General features: G+C 37.1%; 1 protein-coding gene across 1 annotated transcript in view; it reads left to right on the top strand.

Moving 5' to 3' along the window:
* The window catches only part of ADGRV1 (adhesion G protein-coupled receptor V1), a 503,501-nt gene that overhangs the window by 392,967 nt on the left and 87,978 nt on the right, over nucleotides 1–22,556 (top strand). Inside the window, exon 86 of the mRNA XM_019734240.2 lies at nucleotides 21,193–21,350. Within this exon, the coding sequence (XP_019589799.2) occupies nucleotides 21,193–21,350 (158 nt within the window). The remainder of the gene's footprint in view (nucleotides 1–21,192; nucleotides 21,351–22,556) is intronic.

The following is a 22,556-nucleotide window of genomic DNA, read 5'->3' as shown; positions in this document are numbered from 1 at the left end:
ATAATACAGTAGAGTTGTCCATAGCCTGAACACAAGTTGATCTGTGTTTATTTTCTTCCAGAGGACTCTCTATTCTAGATAAACTTCTGTTAAGTATTGTATTGGCTCAAGCAGATAGATCTTAATTTTTTTTCAAATCAAAGCTAATATCTTTATCTCTTTATAGTAATACTCTTTGAAGCTCTAGAAGTTCTTGCTACAACTTTTTTATAAGAAGACATTGCTCAGTGCCCAGCTCCAGCAGCCCCCTTGTTTAGAGAGGTGGTGTAGTGCAGTGGTTAGAGAAGGGGACTCTGCTAGCCAGACCCACTGCTTAGGTTCAAACTCTGGTTCTGCCTTTTCTGAGAGTTTAACCTTGAATGACTTATTTAACCTCTCTGTGCCTTGACTTAAGATTGCTGTGAGGATTAAATGAGTTATTCTATTCATTCTGCTCTGCTGCTACTGAGAAGTACACTTAGCACTTAGTTAATAACACTTATGTGTCAGATATTTTTACAGCTGTTCCTACTCAAGGCCTTTGCACTTGTACTTCTATCCGGAATGTTCTTCTTTCAGACATTGGCATGACATGCTCTCTCACTTCAGATGTCACTCCTTAGAGAGGCCTTTCCTGACTATCTTTTTCACTCTCTATCCCTAGTCACCAGTTTTATGGTTTTATAGCCCTGATCACCAGCCAATATTGTTTTATGTTTATTTCATGTTTCTAACTGTTTCTTCAAAAAAATGTCACCTTGGTAAGGTCTTTCATTCAGCACTATCCCTAGAGTCTAGAACAGTATCTGGTATGTACACAGTAGGTGCAGGTGCTCAACGAATATTTGGTGACTGAATATCTGAAGAAATTATCATGAAAGTATATTTCCATTAGAATGTATTTGTATAGATACAGGAATCTTTATATCAGAACTCCCTAGAGACAAAATAATCACAATTACTCCAAAATGAACTCAGTCCTGGTTTTAGATTATGTTTGCAATGAATGGAAAGCACTAAGCTCATACCCAACATTTAAAAGTGTCTATAGTGATTCAGAACATAAGCCTGACTTTTCAGTTTGACTTCTCAAAGTTAATTTTGTTTTCAGTATATGACATTTAACATACACTTGAAACAGGGAAGGAAAACGGTACAAGTTCAAAGATTTAAGACATTTTTTTCACGCACAAAGATGCAATGCTTTCTATTACTGGTAAAGAAGGCATTTTTAAAGTAATAATCACATAGTATGCAATTTTTTAGGATTACTGTTGAAAGCAATTTCTCATTTTCAGTTTTGAATAATTCAACAAAGAATTGTTAAAGCTATTGCTTTGCTTTGGAATATACCTCAGGGTGAAATACCCAAAGGCTTTTTAAGCAGGTTAGATTAAAAACAAACAAACCAACAAACAAAAAAACGAGATGTCAGAAAAATGGAAGACCTCCTAAACCACACCAGAAGTATACTTGCTTTGATTTTGTTATTTCAATATTTTCAAATGAAAATAAATTGACTTTGCCTTTTGAAATCTCATTTAAGTAGAGACTGGCAGTGCCACAGAGATAAAAGAACAAATATTTCTTGTTTCTTAAGCCTTCATCATGTGCCAATATGTAAACTGAAGCTCTGTTTTGAAAAGCTTTTTGGCGCAGTAAGACACAAAAACAATAAAAGATCAGTAAATCATTAGTGATACAGAAATTCAGATGAAGGAAAAATCATTGTGATGGACACCATCAGAGAAAGACTTGAGGAGAGGTTCTTTAGCCAGGCATTAAAGGATGAAAAACATTTTCCTAGATAGTTCAGAAGGAAGGGAGGACACCCATGCATGAAGCATATAGCCTGAGCAAAAATAAAAAGGGACAAATAAAAAAGACCAGAGCAGATGCTTTGAACCAGGGATCATCCAATGGCCAGGACAGATTTTACCAATTTATTGATACCTTATAACTGTAAATATCACCTTTCTTCAACTGGATCCCTTCACCTGTCTATTCAGGTTTTCCACTAAATACTAGGTGCGTACTTTAGTGAATTAGCAAATATTTAACTTAAAAAAAATACACGATGTTTCTACTCATATTTAGTTAGAGGTCTTTTGGTCAGAAATAAAAGAAATCCATCCAAGGTAAATCTGTAGAGAACACTCTTATAAGAATACAACAAGGAACTCATGGAAATCAAAGGCAAGCAACCAAAATACAAATTGGTCTGTGGCCAAATCACTTTTAGGAGACTTCAGTATGAAAAAGACTTTGACAGATCTGGTCAGTCAAAATTTGGTGACTGTGGTAGAGTAAAAAGAGCACTGACCTGGAAGTTCAAAGATCAGGGTTTGAGTTCTAATTTCCTAATAAAAGTGGGCAAATTTTTATCCAGATTGTTCCCTTGTCATTAAAAGAAGTATGATAATATCTGCCTGACTATCTAAAAGGTAGGTAAGGTGTGAAAGTGCTTTGGAAACTATGAAGCACTACACAAGAATATGGTTGTAAGATAATATTACCTAAACCGTTCAGTCTCTTACTAAAAACCTTACATGAAACCAAATGAGTCTCTGATGTACACTGATCTGATAAATAAGACAATTTATTTTGCTCAATAGCTACAGCAATCAAGATCTTTTTTTTTTTTTTTTTTGTCCATTACATGTAACTAATATGTTAGGGTTAGTGAAGCCTACTCATAAAGCAATGATACCATTTTGCTACTCATTCTTTCTTTACAGGAATTCATCCAATAGAAATGCCGTCAGATTAAAAAAAAGTTCTGTGGTTACTTTAAATTACAAAGATGGTCTTGAGTCAATTATCCCATTCCCCTGTAATTGTCAAAGCTGCTAATTTTATTCAGTTAGAACTGCTGCTGTTCCAACAGCAAGGATGTACTAAAGTATAAAACCTGAAGATAGGGAAGAGCGTGTAGCTTGCTTCTTTTTTTCTGTTCCTTATCACATTTGTTAGCTAATCTTTGTTTCTGGTTCTTAAGGCTTGGAGCACAGTGAGGGAGAAAAGGGAAGAGATGCAGGAAAGTACTGGCATTTTTATCTAATTGATGCTGTCCTAAGTTGGCTGCTCTTCTGTGGAGAGTTGCTTATCATTTGTACATCGTCTAGGAACTCTCTAATACCTTCCGTTTCTCTCTGCTGAGGCCTGTTGACCCTTCTAAGAGGTTCTATTGCACAAAAGCTAGAATCATCTCATTCCAGTTCTCTCATGCACTATTCACCGGAAACATCAGTGCACACTTTGATCCAGCGAACTTTGAAGTTCTGCATTACCAAACCAAACCCAACCACTAATTCTTCTAGCCTGCTGTTAAAGTAACAAACCATGGAGTCTCTCACCTTTGAGATTTTTTTTAAATGCACCAGAACTTTCATCCTTACCCCACCCCCCACTCCCAACCTCAGGGGCATATATCTAACTCTATACAGCACAATTATAGCTCTCTCACACATTCTCTCTCTCTCTTTATCTAAAATAAACAAACAAACAAACAATCTTCCCTTTTCTACACTTCTTTATTTTTCTTTCCCGAGTTAATACCCTTGATGCGTGGAGATTTCAAGAGATACATAGCCTATGCTGAGCCACATAGTCTCACAAGTTCTACTATGTATTCTGTCAGTTTATTTTGATATCTGATGCCTTGGAGTTTGAGCAAAATTTCCCTTTTAACAATATCATCTATCTACTGTTAAAAAATGATTTAAATAAATGAAAAATCACAGAAATTTCACAGCTGCTTTGTATCTTCAATATTAAGCCAACACTAAGAGAAGTTTATTTTACTTCAGTTACTTTACCTGCAATTTCAATAAACCACCCACAAGTAGATGATGGTTACTGGATTATAAACACATTAAAAATCCAACCTTGTTGGTATACATCCTACTTTTCCATCAAAAACGAGTTAATACTAGACTAAGATCACTGATCTGAATCAATTATTCATGTTAGCAAAACACATTTGAAAGTGTGATATGGTTTCAAGATTTAAGAATAATTTCTAGGTGAATTAATAAACCTTTCTCACCATAGAGTGAACATGAGAGAACCCTGGTTTATCCTTACAAACCTTAGTAGCAAATAATAATTAAATTATTCTCAACGTGTTATTTATTTTCAAGCATCTGATAATACTGCAATCCCCTTTACCAAACTATTAGAGTAATTGATAGTGAAACACTGAAGGATGCAGCAGGCAAATTGAATTGGAAGAAATGATAAGCATATCTTTAAAAGACCTTCAAAGTTTGTTTTCTATTTTTAACATTTATAAAATAATTGAGATGGCACCCTAAATAAGAAAATTTTAATAATTTGTTATGTATTGAAAATTAGTAACGATGGATATGTATAATTAATTTCTATTTATTATTTACATCAAGATGTTTTGAGATGATGATACATCACTTGTAATGGTAGTAGAGGTGGAACTTGGATTTTTATCAGAAGTGGAGTGCTTAGGACTTTTAATTTTATCCAATCCATGTATTTTTATATACTCAGTATATAAAATGAGTGTGATTCTCAAAATTCATCTGTTTGCTTATGGATATCTCAGGCCTGCTCTCTATTTCAGTGCATTGTTTGATGATCTACGATGTTTCCTCCTTTGTTTTGGAGAAATTATGGAGTCTAGGCAGAGTGGACTTTTCACACTTAGGAGCACAGCAAAGTAAGCACTTTTTTAAGTCTTACTTTTATACTTATGGTGGTCCACTTAGAATGAGGCAGCCCATTTGGAATAAATAAATAAGCAAGTAAATGCATGCAAACTGCACTAAATGGCCACACATGGACACTTGTTGCCCTATGTGTTAATTCATCCTGGTAAAAGGGATGTTGTTAAGGGATAATCAAATGAAATGGATTCTAATGAGATAGGGGGGAAAAAATCAAGCAAATTTAGAGTTTGAATCACCAGTGTCTTTTGTTTATTTTTGAAAGGAGACTGCTTTGGGCAAAATAATTAATCTTGATGTAAGTGAGAAAAACAGTACAGTTTATGAGGTCTAGAAATACGTCATAAAAATCTACAAGCTTATCAGATATCCAGTATAATTGTTTGGCTGAAATGAGTCATGTGCTAACCTCCTAGGGAGAATTCCATATATCCTCATCCAGATCCTGCTGGTAAAGAATTAGAAAACTAATTAATCATACTTATTTGGATACGTATGGGGACAACGAGGATCTTTATGTTTTAGAAGTAAAGTGATAAGATTTTGTTTCCCAGTTGGGTGAGGTATACATTGGGTGATATTTCAAGACTAGCATTAATTTTGAGGGGAGAACAGCATGTTGATGGTAACACTGGAATATGAATATGTTTTCCTGTCGTTCTGAAAGAGATGTCTGTGGACCAGTTTATTGATTTGGTCATACAAAGTCCAATATCTGTTTTGTTTCTTAGTGGGGGACTTATACCTCTCTGTCCCCTCACATAAAATTAGCAATTCCCAGCACTGCATAGTGATCTTATTTTATCTTCTGTCATGGCCTCATTACCATCACATATAGTGTTTGTTTGTTAAAATTTTTTTCATATTTTATGTCTCAGGTATTTATGTCAGGTCCCAGCTATAGTCTAAGAGGAAGTATTGGGGTTTTTTGTTTGTTTGTTTGTTTTTTAATTTCTTTCTAATAACTTAGTTCAAGACCAGCTTCGATTAAAAAGAGTTAAGGAAAAGCAGCATCCACTAGGATGTAAGCTCCAGGAAGGCATGGACTTTTTGTGGTGGTTATTGTTCACTGCTGTAACCCTGGAGCCTTGAATAGTCTCAAGAACTTAATGGGTGCTCAATAAACGTTCATTAAATGAAAGAATGGAGATAATGCTTTCCTTACACATTTGTGGAGAGGCTTAAAATTGCATGCAAAAATACCTAACTCAACACCTACTGTGGGATATGGAATCTCAAAACCCTGAAATGGCTCAGATGGCACCCAGAAGTGTCAAACCTGACTTTAGATATGTGAACATCAACCCATAAACTGGGAGAGACTGATTAAATGCATGTTTTAAATGTATTTGACTTCTGAAAATTATATTCAGCATCCTGGTTTTTATAATGAGTGAATTTTTAACAGTGATGAAAACCTCTTTATGATTTCATTAGCAATTGGCCTTACATTTGGCTTATGAAAGCTTCTTTCATATATAGGATGGAAGAATATCCTAAACATTTTATCTCACCATAGACTACACATTACTAGTGACTTTATTTGACCAGTATCTCAACACTGTTTATTTGATATTGATTACACCTAAGCTATAGAATGAAATGTCTGGCTTTGCTTTGCTTTTTTGCTTTTTTTAAACTAATATCAAGGATGGCCCGAGACAGTGCTGTACTTGGAATTCTAAGCAAATGCAGATGTTAACATCAGGGTCTCTGCAGTGAGTTTTTATGAGGATTAAAGAAAGAAGTTACCAAGAACAAGACACCTGATTTTAGCGTGTGTGATAGCCTAATAGCCTCTATATTTTCTTGAACCTCTTCAAAAAGATGCATCTTAGAATCTGACTGTCCAAAATTGCATTGTAGTAGCATTCAATGGATGGGTTGTAGTGTTTTGTGCTCTGTTTTTGTTGATAGCATTAAAATACAGGAGATGCTCTGACATATTTTTCCCACCTACTAATGGCTGTGCTGCTATTGGGCTATCAGGAGAGTTTAGCTCTTAGACCTAGCATTTTAAATATCTTGTGTCTTGTTAAAGTCATCTATGTCAGAGCCCACTTATAGTTTGGGAAGAATTTTAATTTAGCAATAAAAGACATGTTCACATTGAAAAGATGGGGGAAAGCAGCATGGAAGTCCTCTTCTCCCTCTAGAAATACTGGTTTTTCAATGCTCTTCGGTTTGCTACTTTTATCCAGTATTAGTGCTTTCTTCAGTTGTTACGTTTTAATTTACTTAAGGCTAATACAGGAAAGGATAATTTTCTTGAGGGATGATGAATTATTTTACTTCTACTCCACTTTCCAAGCCCCGTCCACTCAGCTTTGATCTTATGGGTCATATCTGGTCATTTTCATTGAGGGTCCAGAGAAGAGAGCATTGGTTCAGTAACTGCTTCCTTCCTGATGCAGCTGTGATTTCTGGACTGTCTGCAGTTCTTTTGAAATTCTTATATGGCGGCTCTCTTGAGCTTTCTCCGTAATTATCTTTCACACAGACAGTATTGGGGAAGGGGGGTGTTGTGAAATAATGTGTCCCCCTTTCTCTCTGGGCCTTTTTTCTAAAATTAGTAAAATACACCATTCACATATCATTGGACCAATCAAGCCTGTGTTGTAATTCTGTGTGGCTATTAATTCTTATCCCTACCCCCCCCCCCCAGAATCAGAGCATGTACACAAATCCTTGTCCTTGAAAGTTTTATAATCCCAGAGGAAGAACAAAAATTAATCATAATTATGTTACCTTCCTGAAATTCCAAGCCATGCTTCCCCTTTTAAGAACACAGATGATTCCTGAACCAACAGGAAACAAAGCTGAGAAAATTTTGAGCCTTGCCTTTTCTTTGCCATTGTCTGGGAGAGGGAGTATGGCTCTCTAAGACAGTCCAAATCAGGTCACGTAAGTAACAAATGTCCTTCTGGATCCTTATCTGATTCCTTTATTGGCAAAAATGATTTCACCATCCAAATCCCCCACACGATAACTCACTCCTTCCTTTGAGCTCCCACTGAGCTCCAAGTGATTGTGCTATCACACTTGACACATTGCGTTAAGATTTGGCATGAGCCTTTCTCCACGCTAGACTCTGACATTCTCCAGGTTAGGAGGTATATCCTATTCATCATGTATCCCCAGGGCATAGCAAATAGCATATACATTGTTGCTTGGTAAATGCATGTTAAATGAATGAACAGTGGTCATGTGAAAGTCAGTACTGAGTTTTCCATGAATGATGGACACGGTAACCATGCTGCTCTCGTATTGGAAAGAGTTGTACTGCTCATGAACTACTATGAGAGTGATATGTGTGCCTTGTCGATGAAAGAATGTCCAGCCTATAGAAAGTTGTATAAGAGTTTATTGGAGCCAAAATTTTGAGGGTTATGCCTGGAAACAAAATCTCAACAGATTGAGAAAATGCTCCCGAGAATGGCAGTTTCATATTTCCTTTTATGCATTTAGAAATAAAGGAGAAAAGGAAGGTATATGAAATCTATTAGTGGTAGATTAAGGAGGTAGGAGAAAGCAAAGTGGGGAAATCTCTAGGATGAGATAAAAAGCAAAATAGAGGAACACATGCTTCTTTTGCTTTGGTGGGTACAGGGCATAAAGATGGTTTGCGAGCAACAAAATAATAATGAGGGGTTCTGGGGTCTCGTGCTTTGGTGGTCATGTGCTCTCTTGCTTACAGTTGTGCCTTTGAGCGGTCTAGAAAAGAAAATTACTCTGACATTTCCAAGGTATGTTATCCTAGATGAATAAGAACAATGGACAGAGCTCACTTAAGGTAAAGACCTCTGCTAAGGAAGCTAAAGGCCTAGAATGTGACTACCTGCCATGACCTGCCCAGTTAATTTATGATCAGACCATCCCATGTGGTTACTTTTGGTCACTGAGCTTGTCAGGCCTGACATATGGCCTCCCTGAGCTTGCCAAGTTTATCACATAACCCCCTTTTCATTCACTGTATGTGTAACTCTGAAACACTTGCTAGAGAAAGAAATCTAGGGTGAATGTACAGTCCATTTTCAGTAAACAGTATTTTGGTACCCCACACGTGGTTTAGTCTTAGTTTATTTTTAATTTATTTTATCTTATGTAGTGTATATGTCTTTATAAGCTACTTAAAAACCCTTTGGGGACATCAGTTAAAGTTTAGTATTTTATAGAAATAATGAGGAAGCATTTCCATTTTGCTGAAGAAGAAAGGGGAAGAAACCCCCATGAGGAAGCTATTACTGTTACTTAGATACTAAAGTAACATGATAGGAAACTTTACCAAAGTTGCCTCAACTGCCAAACAAAGTGTATTCAGAATTCCAAGTACAGTAACATAGCTGTGAAAATAACAGCTTAGTCGTCGTAGAGGAAGCCACTGAGATGGTGTTGTGCCCTCTTACCCTTCAATACAGCAACCTCAGGGAGAAACACATTCCTGAGTAGTCTAGAAATCTGCATCCCAACATAAAGATTTGATCAGACCACACATTTCTGTGATTTTACATCCAAGACTTAGTATAGACAATTTTGCGTCACCTTGGCAGGACCAAATGGAAATTTAAATACACATATTTAAATAATTGTTTGTCTTTCTTGCTTTCAAATGACTGCACATTGACCCAGAGTCTTCATATTTAAGTCACTGCTATGGGTATTCAAGGAAATGCTTGCTCTTCTGAGAAATGGTGTTAGACACTTGACTAGAGGGATAACGACTTTGTGGATTAGGGGGCTGTTGCAAAAAAATCAGTGATAGTAACCACATATTTGGGTATCCTATTAAATGGAATATGAATACAGATAGATGCCATATAATTTCTATACCTGTGTAAGCATGATGGTGTCTCAGCAAAGTAATTAAACCAATTCATATGCTAAAGTGAATGACAATGACTATCCTTTATTGAGTCCTTACCACGCTAGCAACTGTGCTTAGTACTTTAATCATATTAATTTCATTTAATTCTCACAACACATTTGTGGAAAGAAAAGATTTTATTCGTATTTTACATGCGAGGATACGGAGGGTCAGAGAGGTCATTTCACTCACCCATAATCACACAGCTACTAAATAGCAGTGCCAGGGTTCAAAACCGGCCTGTCTGATTGAGAGTCCGCATCTGTAAGCACTTCACCTTCTCACTCTCTGTTTTCTGAAATCATCCTATTCTTTCTGTCTTCAATTCTGAGTGTGCTAGACAGTAGTGGGTTGTGATGCATTTCCACCCATAGTCAAACCCAGTTAGATTAGTCTCTGTTCTTGATGATGGCAGGCAGCAGACTCCTTAAGCAAGTGGTTGATTTAGAGGAAATGATTTCATCTCAGGCCTCTCCACACACCTGAGCAATAGGCCACCAAATGAGTTATGAAGAACAGTACAGACATTTGGTAAGATTTTACCATTTAAAAGAACATGATACCATGTTTCCCCAGAAATAAGACCTAGCCAGACAATCAGCTCTAATTCACCTTTTGGAGCAAAAATTAATGTAAGGCCCGGTCTTATTTTACTATAAGACCAGGTATAATATAATAATATAATATAATATAATATAATATAATATAATATAATATAATATAATATAATATAATATAATATATAATATATAATATATAATATAATATAATATATAATGTAATTATAATATAATATCTGGTCTTATTTTACTATAATATAATACCAGGTCTTATATTAATTTTTGCTCCAAAAGATGCATTAGAGCTGATTGTCCAGCTAAGTCTTATTTTCAGGGAAACACAGTATCTTCCCAGATGGCATGAATATCATACTTTTGAATTTTCACCATGTTTTAAAAATTATTTTCATTTTATGGCACACCAAACTTTTATTTGAAGAAAGAAAGGAAGGAGGGAGGGAGAGAGAGAGAGGGGGGAGAGAGAGATAGAGAGAGAGAGAGAGAGAGAGAGAGAGAGAGAGAGAGAGAGAACTAGTGTACTATAATAAAGGGAAATTTTTGAAGACATTAGCCCAGCTCTACAATTAAGAATTTTGCAATTAAGAACCTCAGCGAAAAATCTTTACTGCATATTAGGTAATGGTATTTTTTTAATGAGAAAAAATTTAGAAAGTTCATGAAGAAAATAGTCTTAAATTTTTAAAAGCAAGTTTTGAACTATTTGCATTTTTTTCACACATTTGTGATTGTGCTCAGAAGTTAATATTACTCTGCCATTCCCATTTCATTTCACTGCCCTGAAATCCTGTTGTTGAAACTACAGAGCTTGAAAATAAGAGGAACATCCTGTTATCAAAAATAAATTCCTTATGATAAAGTACTGATTCAACTGAAGCCAAATTTTTTTCAGAGAAGGGAAGGGGCCTCAGTGGGAGGGGGGCTTATGAATGACAGAATGCCATTTTGGATTCATTGCCCTTTCCTGATAGCTTTCTTATATCTCGAAATGGATGAACTTTATTCTTTTGTATGAATTTTTATATTTTGTAAAAATTGTAATATGTGATGTCACTAAAACTGTTTTGTGGAGGATTAAATGTTGTCTAAGCTTCTTGGGTGATTACTGTCGCGTATTCAGGAATATGAATGTTTAATGTTTCATTCATGATTTGTTCAGTAGTCCTCTGGCCCCTGGGGATTCATATACAAAGGAACACAAAACACTGAGGACACTTGCTAAAAAGGCAATTTTTTAGATTACTAGCAGAATATGGCCCCTGAAAAGATTCTAGGTTATTTCTCTGTTGAGTCCTGAGATATGCTTCAGCACCTCATGTAGAGGACTGACCTAGGAGTTTAGACAGCCGGGTTCTGAGCAAACCTTGCATTTTGGTTTCTTAACCCATAAAGCTAAAGGCAGGATGAAATGACTTCTACTGTCCCTTCTAGTTCTGAGATTCTATGAAGAAAAAATATTTTAATGAAAGGAGGGGTACAATTACCTTTCTGATGGGCGGCTCAGGTTGATGGGGACATTACAATACCTTGCTTTCTAGCAGTCAGCACTGGGGATCCTTCAGCAGTCATTCCTTCCAGAATGCAGGTTTCCAAGAGGATGGAAACACTCCCTGTTCTAGAAAACCATCAGCTAATTGGCATTTTCCCCCCATTTGCCCTCTCCTTGATGATTTTGGGGGTGGGAGGAGAAGGGAGGGGGACAGGAGTATGGCAGGGAAGAAACTATCGCTTCAAATCCCTAAAGAAGCCTCTGAACCAACAGCTCCATATGCTGCTTCTGACACTTCTGAGCCAAGCTGGTGTGTCAGCCTGTGGTGACACCCTCATATTATGTTGGGCTTCTTGAATATTACCTATCTCTTTTTGAGTGGCTCATAATTACCTTCACTTTTCAAATTGGAACCAAGTTTCAGCAACCGGTTTTGTAGAAACGCATGTGAGTCATGGGGAAGCAGAGCAAAGGGAAAGTTTTCCACCTTCCCCTCATGCAGAGCAGCTGTACACAGGTAGATCACCTTGTTTGCATGGTTGAATCGCATTAAACATCTGCTGGTTGGTAAGGAATTCAAGAAATAAAAAGCTGGTACTCAACCCACCTCTTTCACGAAGTATTCCCTGCCTACCCCAGCTGATAGATTTTTCTTTCATTGAACTCATACTGTTCAGCATTTTCCCTTCTTCTTCTTTGTTTTTAAACACAGGTTAAGTCTTGTATATACATAAGAGGATTTAGGGCTTATAGGTGATAATAATAATCACAGCTATGTTTTATTGAGTGCCTACAGCATGCCAGGCTCTGATCCAAGAGCTTTTAGAGGTGTTGACTCATTCAGTTCTCACTGTTCTCTTATGATGTAGATGCTGTTCTCTCCATTTCAGTTTTTAGGAAACAGATGTATGGAGAAGTTCAATACTGGCCCAGGTCACAGAATCAATAGGAGGTATACCTGGTATTAACACGAATAGTTTGATTCCAGAGCTTCATTCTAGCATATAACTCTTTTTCTGTAGGCTATATTATTGTAACCTATCAGGAGGCTTTTCTACCCTTCTCCCACGTAATAATAACATCATTCTTTTGAGAACTTTCTTTACGTACGTCATAAAGGAAATCACTTTATAAATCTGTCCATCTGCTGTCTAGTTTAGAGCTGTCCAACTTGGGACTTGTAAATGTTGCTTCCACAAGATTCATGTGTGATCATTCCTTAGGATTGCAAAACTTCAAGGAAAATGAATTGTGTCATTTCCCCTTCAAAACTGGGGATTCCCCGAAGAGTGGATAGCATTTCCGTCTCCATATCTTTTACTCAGTTTTACTTTCCTTTTCTAAAATCCATGGCTTCTATTTCATTTTCCCCAGGTATTTTGGCCCATATACCTTAACTTTTTAAACATTGCTTAGATGTCCCTCACATGTTGACAGTGTAGTATAATGACAGGGGTTTTATAATGTTCTCCGATTGCTACATTGTATTTTTCTTGCTCCAAGATCCTCCAGGGAAGGAGTTCACCTAGGATGAACATGTAAAGGGTATTTAAATATCTGAAAACACATCTTTGATGTGCTAACCCATGGCTCGGGGAAGACCAACATCCTGAAATATTTGTTCCATTAACAATTTGGTGTATCAGGATTGAGATGGGCTTAGCAACAAAGCTGAGACATAATTATGTTATCTACAACTTGAGATGATGACCTTAAAATCATTGACATATAACCTCATCTACTCTCATTATCCTTGTCTCAATAATAAAAAGTTAACCCTATTCTTTACAAGATTTTAAGATTAAAATTTTACTAATGGGATAAGGAAATGTGTAATGCATTGTAAACAGTATGACTAACTAATTAACTATCTTAATGATTTTAAGTCATCATTTAGGGACATCAGTTATTACAGTTATTACATCATTTAGGGACATCAGTTATTATAATATTCCATCAGTTATTACTGGAAATGTTAATGGGAGTGTAGATGATACAAGATGCAGGTGTGACTGAGCATTCACTCCTGCAGAGAATGCTTTGAAGTGTTTTCTTGGAGCATTTGCAACTTTCACATAAAACTGGAGGAATCTGTGGGTCTCATCTCTAGGACAATGTAATGTGGCTACTGTATAGTAAACAGTGGTTGATAATTGTAAGTTGAATTATCTTCTACCAAGTGATTTTTGTCCCTTCCAGAAATCACCATTGCTGTCAGGACTTTTTGCCACTTGAAATGTCTACATCCTTGATAGAATGGCCACAGTGACACTCTTGTCAACACAGACCTACACTTTCATAGGTTATGAAAAACATGAAGCGTATATAAGTATATCGTAAGAGTATTTGGGGACAAAGCCCTTCAAAGCCTACAAAATTCATCAGGAAAAGGATGTAACATTTATGCTAACATGACACATGGCCCCCACTTTCTTCCAAAATGCTTTGAATTTATTGAAATAAACTCAGATTGAAGTCACAAAAAATAAAAATTTCATCTACAAAATTAACCTGAGATCAGAAAGTACTGCATCCTGCCTGTGTGATGAAGGGTTAGCTTCACCTGAAGCTGCTTTTCTGCTAATGTTCATACTCTGAATATCGCTTTCCACAATGAAATCATGAAGTCAGATGCAGGTGGAGAGGGGGTGCAAAAAGACAGAATTTTTGGACATTGATCTTATATTTTTGTCCCCACCTCTGTAAATCTATTTTTTATAAAACTATAAAACCCTATAATTTTACTCTCTTCAGATCCAAGAAGATGGTATAATTCTTTAGAAAAAAACTTACAGCCATTCACTCAGAGTCTTGGTGAGCAAGAAAGAAGATCACGGCACCTTTGAGTGCTCTAGAACAATGACATTTTCCAATACCAAACAATTTTGTTTCATGAGAACATGGAGCATTAGTGCATGCAAAAAATACCAAGACAGTTTGACCTTACTCTGATTAAATTCTGAAGGTACTTGATTCACTGGAATCTACCTGGAGCGAAGTTGGTAGACTGATTTCAATAGTATCAAGTTGTTCAGGGAGCAGTTTGCTCAGACTTGAGTGTCTTTGACAAAGTAAAAAAACAAAATATCATTTGGAGTATCATGATTTTCAGACTCTTTTTTTATCAACTATCTCTAACCTGTTAATAGTATGAGTTCATTGTTCATCTTTGGAAATTATGTGTAGCTATATTTCACCTTTTTAATGAGCCAGGGATATAGACAACTGTCTCATTCATCAGGAGTTAATCGTATACAACACAGTACTGTATTTTAGTGTCTATTGTCTATCTAACTACTTTAAAATTTTAGACAGCTTGATATTTAGTGATTTAAAATATCTGTTCTTTTTGAAGTAGGTGAAACAATATTGCTCTGATATGTTCACATTTTTCTTTGCTCAGTCTTTTTGAGTAATACCGTTTCCCCGTAAATAAGACCTAGCCAGACAATCAGCTCTAATGCGTCTTTTGGAGCAAAAATTAACATAAGACCTGGTATTATATTATATATTATATTATATTATATTATATTATATTATATTATATTATATTATATTATAGACTCGGTCTTATTTTACTGTAAGACCGGGTCTTATATTAATTTTTGCTCCAAAAGACGCATTAGATACAGCTGATTGTCTGGCTAGGTCTTATTTTCAGGGAAACACAGTATAAGCATATGGACACATTTTAAGTACAAAAAGGTAAGACCGATTCTTATTTTTCTGGTCTTTTGGCTTCTTCTGAGGCAGTTATGAATGCATAGAGCTAGATATCAGTGTTAACCAGGGTGTAGAGTGACCTCTAAAACTGGTAGACTTGGTAGTGATATTCTGCATCTTCAAAAGCAACATTGCTTTAAAGACCAGTTGTGTGATCACTTCCTCTTTATCACTCATTCACCAGCCCTGTTTGAACTATGGCCATTATAGTTGCATGAAAAACCCACTAAAGCTATTTCAAGTAAAGGGGGTGGAGTTATAGAAGTATGTGTACCCCACAGGCACTCTCACAGGCATTCAAAATCTGGAAACAAGGTATCGTTGGACGGCAGAGGACTTGAATTAGAATGCTGAAAACAAGGTCACACGCTTCATGTCTCAGGGACCACAGAGTCCCTGCTCGTTGTGAGCATCTGAATGCCTCCCAACCCTCCCCTTTTCCCTCCACTTTCTCTGTCCATTTCTTCTGTATATTCACTGTGTGTTTACTCCATATTGGCTGCCTACCCTGAATTTACATTGGCTCTAGTGCCCACCACTAACTGGCAAATATCCGTGGCAGATTCCCAAGAGCAAAAAATCTGTTTAGCTCAGCCAAACTTTTCGAGCAGAGTCACCAAGTTAAAAGTCGGAGGCCAGCCAGAAAAAACAGTTGTCTTTGGATCAGGTACCTATCTCAGAGCTAGTTGTCAGGGGCTAGGATGATCTGTGGATGGGGTCTGGAGACAAAGAGATGCATGGTTCATAGGCTCCTGTTTTCCAGAAATCTTGAGCAGTGTAGGCAATTGCAGAGCATGTCTATTGCACTCACACTCACCGAAACCTTCCTTCACGGGTTGTTTACATGCAGGAGGACTGAATATTCCCCTCCCAGCCACACCCAGCGCAGCCCAGCACGCCCCTTCTCCTCTCATGCCACCACCAGTCTGCAGATCTGTGATCAGACTGCTCAGGTTGCTAATCCCAGGCTTCTAAATACGATAGGTCTCTGCTTCTCTATCCCTTTTGCTTCCTGCTGCTCTTCTTTCTCTTTGGTTCTTCAGGCTGCTGTGACCACCATGTGCTATGAAATCTCTGGATCTGATTCTCGTTGGGAGTACATGGTCCCTTGGCTTCACTGCCAAGGAAGCAAAGATTAGTTAATTACATTTATGCTACCTCATGTTCCGCAAGTGTGCTAAGAGTGCTTCTCAAACTTTCAACGTGCACATGAAACAACTGGGGATCTTGTCAAAATGCAGTTTCAGAAGCTCTGTCATGGGGTGTCAGATTCTGCATTTTTAACAGGCTCCCAGGTAGTGCTGATGATGTTGATGGGAGAAAAACACTTTGAGCAGGAGACTAGATTCTGACGTGTTGTGCATTTATTGTAAAAATAACCTGTTTGATGGGAGGGACCATGTCGTATGCATTTTTGTATACCCTTCCACGTCCAGCGCCGTACCTGCTACATGATCGATATTCAAATGTTGCTTGGAATTTAATTGAACTGAGCACACCTGAAATACAGGATTTTCTGCACCTACTTTTTTTTTTCTTCAAGTAAGTGGTTTCCAAAGAATGCTAAAAATCAGTTGAATCAATAAATACTTTTTAAGGCTGTGATTTATGCAAAGCACTAAGAGACATATAAAAAAACGAAAATTACAGTTCCTGTCCTCCAGGGGAACACTGGCATGTTCACCACTAATTCTAATGTGTCTTTACTAGAATTGTGGAAATAATTTTCGAAGTGTAGATGTAGCAATGAAGGCAAATGAGCCTGTTTATACTACTAGCAATTCGACCTTATGTGATTTAAGTGTCATTTTTCCATGTGTATGATGAGGCTAATGGGATTGTTGTGATGTTTATGCATGATAATGCATGTAAGGATTGCGTTTCATGCCTGGCACACAGTAAATGAGCCCTGCTAGTGTTATTCACAGTGGTGGTGGTAGTAGATATAGTAGTAACATTTACGGTGGTCTTCATTATCCAGCTGATTCCTTGTTCCTGCCCTTCCTCTCTAAGCCCATTTATTATCCTAACGTTCAACTTCACTTTGTAGGGCTTACCTGCAATTTAATCTTAACATTGTCCTTATTTAAAGTTCCAGCTTAAAAGGAAACGCATTTTAGAATTCAGTTGATTTCCCTTGATATGAACACTGTTGTATGCACTACAACAGAAGGACGGAAAGAAGAATATATTTTCCTGCCTGGCAGCTAGTTAAGCCCAAACTGTGATTTTTCTCTTCACCCTCGTGTCTTCGTAAATTCATTTCTTTTCCATGTGAAGAAGACAAAATTGGTTGAAGCAACAAATGTAGCTTTTGATGTAGGTGCCATCATCTAAAGAGAACTACCTAGGGAAGTTGACTCATGAATCTGTGAATCATAGCTATTATCATTATCTTATTGAGAAGTACTTAATTATAAAGAAGACCTTGGAAACAAACATTTATTATTTTTTCATTACCTAGGTCCTTTTTCATTACCTGTGTAACCCAGATGTCAGCTGCCTGGATTTCTTCAAGTCCTCCCATTTGCCAGGGTCAACCTCTTCTTTAAACTATAATTATTATTATTTTTAAAAGATTTTATTGGGGAAGGGGAACAGGACTTTATTGGGGAACAGTGTGTACTTCCAGGACATTTTTCCAAGTCAAGTTGTTGTCCTTTCAATCTTAGTTGTGGAGGGTGCCATTCAGCTTCAAGTTGTTGTCTTTTCAGTCTTAGTTGTGGAGGGCACAGCTCAGCTCCAGGTCCAGTTGCCGTTGCTAGTTGCAGGGGGCACAGCCCACCATCCCTTATGGGAGTCGAAGAGGATGCGCTCCAACCAACTGAGCCATCCATAAGGTCAGCGGCAGCTCAGCTCAAGGTGCCGTGTTCAATCTTAGTTGCAGGGGGCACTGCCCACCATCCCTTGCGGGACTAGAGGAGTTGAACTGGCAACCTTGTGGTTGAGAGCCCACTGGCCCATGTGGGAATCGAACCAGCAGCCTTCGGAGTTAGGAGCATGGAGCTCTAACCGCCTGCGCCACCAGGCCGGCCCCTAAACTAGAATTTAAATGGACTCAAACCACGGTCTCACATATCGGGAGTTCCTAGAATCCCTCCCAATACTTTCAGAAGTTGTTAAGTGGAGCTTTCATATGTCCCTCCTGGACTTCTTTGCTTCTGAGCTCCTTACTCTGATTTCACACAGGAATAAAGAAACAGAAATACCCCATGCCACTGACATAAATTTTTGCAATCAAATTAGGTAATGCAAGTGAAAACACTTCAATAAGTGTAAAATACTACTTAGGGGAGGTAATAATCTTACCAAATTAGAAAGTGTAAGGCATTGCAAATGCGCCAAGCTACCTTTGGAAGAGGAAAAACTGAAGGCAATGAAACAGTATCTACTTGTTTCATCTGGCTAAAAATAGAGACAGGGATGAAGTCCTGGCAAGATTTTGAAATAAATTAGGATTGTCTGTGGGTTATAAAAGGAAAGAAAATTTACCCACGAATGTTTAAAAGGGAACAGCAAAAGTTAGGCATGTGATTGCACGAACCCCAAAGAGTATTCAACACTGAAAGAGAGAAGGGTCACCAGAGTACTTTGAAGTTGGATGAGCTGGTAATTACAAGGAATACACTCTCCCCACCCTTTTTAAGAAAATCAATCCACATGGGCTTTGTCTCATTTTGTGGTAACTGCCAGAGCTGTCCTTGAAGCAATAGTTGCCACCACAATAATCAACTGCTCCTTGTGTGTGCATAGCATTCAGTCTGTTCATTTCTTATATTACATTCAGTTTTTCCAAAAATGTGTTCCCAGCTTTATTTCACAAACGATTCCTAATGTGATATTCATAGTTTCCTAACTCCTGCATCGTTTTCATGTGCTCTAATCCTTGAACTACCTGCATGTACTGTACATCTTACTCAGTTGGACTGAAGGAGATTCTGGATGATGAAGGTTTTTTTTGTTTTGTTTTGTTTCTTTTAAGGGTAGTTGTCTGACACCTTAATCGCTATAAGAGGTAGTACACGAGGCAGATAGTTTTCGTTGGAGAGAACCTGGGATGGAGTCACAGCTGGACAGAACTGGGCAAAGGGAGGAAAGGTTGTCATCTAAATCTAAAGCAAAGTTTTTAGGAAAGCGCTTCAAATCGAGAAGTGAGAAGCAAATGTGCTCAGCCACTGGAAAGTAAAGATGTTGGAGAGTCACAGCTATATCCTAGCACTCCATGTGAAATGTTTATTACTCCTAGAGCAGCTCACAAAAATTCAGTAGTTATCCCCATTTTACATCTTGAAATTGAATTGTGATGACATTTTTCAAGGCATTATAAAAATAAAGCAGTGAAGCCTGTACGAGTTTCTGCAGCAGTGTCTGTATTTGTCTAAGCACCTTTAGGGCAGTCTGTGGCAGTGAATCCGTAATTCTGATTAAAACAGTATGAAATCTTTTAAAGCCAATATACATAGAAATGAGTGGCCAACACGATAACTATTTTTAGTGCAGAAATATACTCCAGATCAAGGCCATTAATGTTTGCCTGTTTTATTTAATCATATGCCTTTTACCTGGAAGATACAGGTCTTATGGCATACAGATGAGAGTAGAGGAAAGGATTCAGGCTTTCTCTGCTGTTCAAATTAAATTCCAAAAGACAGGAAATTTGTCATTCTGACATTTCTTTGCAAATGCAGAATATGTGTGGAAAGATACACCTTGAATTGTATCTTGTTTACAAGAGGAATACATTTAGTAGATCGTGTTAATTAGAACTAATACCTGAGTAAGGTCTTTAATAATGTATCTCTTTAAATATAAAATCGAGCCACTGTTTTCCCCAATTGTAAGAATGGATGTTTCCCTCATTACCTATATTTTGGTTTTGAGGTTTTCTTCTAAACAGGTTTTATTTGTTTCCTTGAGTTTTCTTCAGAATCCATTATTTTTGACTATGTTATAATCTAGGGTTACAGATATTATGTATTAAAAATGGAGAAGTTGGGGAAAATATTTGAAAAGAGACACTCCCTACTATTAAGATATCTTGTAATTAAGAGTATTATAATCTTATAAATTGTAGGAGGTAAGTTTATTATAAGCATACCTCAAAAGCACAGTTTTAGATATTGAGAACTTATTAGTAGTCCTCCATTTTGAGCTTTTTTTTGGTGAAGGATTTTATGTAATGAACAAAAGGATTTTATGACCCATGGGTAAACATTTCCAGTTACATCTCTAAAACCTTTTCTTCTTGTAGAATTTCAGTGTTACCAAAATAAATAAATAATGTAAGTTTTACGTTGGGCCTAAATAAACTATTCTAAATCAACTCTAGTAATAATAGATGAAACTGAGCAGTACAATTTCTAAGTGGAAAGTTGTCGTTATGTGCAAGTGAATTAATGGCTGTTGGGGAAATATATAGACTAGCAATGACAAAACTAGCATTCATTCAAAAAACAAGATTGTGGAAATGAAAGAATTGAGCTGCAGGAATCCTCAAATTTGTCTTTAAACAATGCCTTCTTTCATGCAGTCCCCGATGAGACGTCACTAGGCCAAGAAGATAGAGCCTGAAAGCAAGTGTGCATTTCTTAAACTTATTTGGCCAGAGCCTTTTTTGATGTTTTCTGAGCATCTCAGGATATGCATGTTCCATGGATCCTATTTTGTAAAACAGTGGGTTCAATTTCATCATGTAGCCTCTACTTAAACAAAGCTTCAATTTGGCAAACCAAAAATTTGCCATTGCCAACATTTAGCTAGAAAGAGCTAGTATAAAGCAGTGATGTAATAATACATTCTGGATTTTGGAAATGTTTGGATTGCAGTTGTCTGAGTTATCTCTTCTCTTCTCTCTTTCAGGTGCTTCATCCCAAACATCTATGCAGCTCTGTTCACTGCAGCTCTTGTTCCTTTAATGTGCCTTGTGGTGGTATTTGTGGTATTCATCCACGCCTACCAAGTGAAGCCACAGTGGAAAGCATATGATGATGTCTTCAGAGGAAGAACAAATGCTGCAGGTTAGAAAGGATCCGTATTTGTACTTTGGAGATGGCAACATATTAATGGTGGGAAAATGTCACTGAATATTTTTTTATCAAAAAAAAAGGAGTGAAGTTAGACTCGGCGTTGGGCTCTGAGCCATAAGTGAAACTATCGCTCTCCAGTTTCTTCTGCTTCTTGGTATTTCCTGACATCTCTCCTTCTTTAGGGATCCATAGGTTTTATTGTTGGTTCCAGTTTTGTCCTTAACTTAGTAATGCACAAGTACATGAGTCACAGCCCTTGGGAGCTGCTTCTCTAAGCTTCCTTCAACTTAAGCAATAGCAACCAGTGCTCAACCTGTGAAACCTATTCCTGTCTTTCAGATTCTAAGAATTCATCACAAACAAACTCCCATAATGCTTGGGAGTGCTGTATTTTTGCATGTGGAATTCTGATTGTGCTGACAGATGTTTAAAAACATGTGATCAGACAGCTTCATAAGTGGCTACACATGTCTAGTTATTTAAGAGCACAAGTCTTTCCAGCTCAAATTGGCTTTTACTGCAGCTCATTTTTTCCCTTTGAATCATATTTAGCACAGGTTTTTATGATCTGATTCTTTTTTGTTGTTGTTATTGTTAGATTAGAGTCTTTCAAAAGGTTTCTTAAGTAGGAATAATAACCACACATCTACATACAGAAAATTCACTCTAAAATGGTGTGAATGACTGAGATATTAGGGAGAATCTTTTGAGCTGGGGGTGGGGGAATCCCTCTTGGGCCAATGAAGAAAAGGAATCTCCTCTTTTCTAAGCTTTGACAAATCTAAAGCCAAATGAATGAGAGGAATTCTTCACATCTTAAGTGCTTCTCAGAGTTTAAGCAAGATATCATATAGGAAATCCCTAGAATAGTGTCTAACATATTCTTAGGCGCTTGATAGATACTGTCACTTACAGGATAATAAAATGAGGTACTCTAATGTAAGAAAAGACTTCTAGCTCCTGAACTGGATTAGGGAAGATGGGAAAAGATTGTCTACTTGGTGCAAAGAGAAGGGACTCTTATATTATTTTGAGGAGTCATCTATAAGATAGGTGTATCTAGCCACCTCTTCTATATTCTCTCTCATTTAATATACAATCATTGTGTAGGCAGAAATATTGTTTAAGGTTATGATTAACATAAATTCTTAATTTAAAAAAAATGTTTAATGTGGAAATCCTACTTTTTTTGTGGGA

This window comes from Rhinolophus sinicus, linkage group LG03, assembly GCF_036562045.2.
Source record: "Rhinolophus sinicus isolate RSC01 linkage group LG03, ASM3656204v1, whole genome shotgun sequence".
Lineage (NCBI taxonomy): Eukaryota > Metazoa > Chordata > Mammalia > Chiroptera > Rhinolophidae > Rhinolophus > Rhinolophus sinicus.
This window is presented reverse-complemented; position numbering and strand designations above follow the sequence as displayed.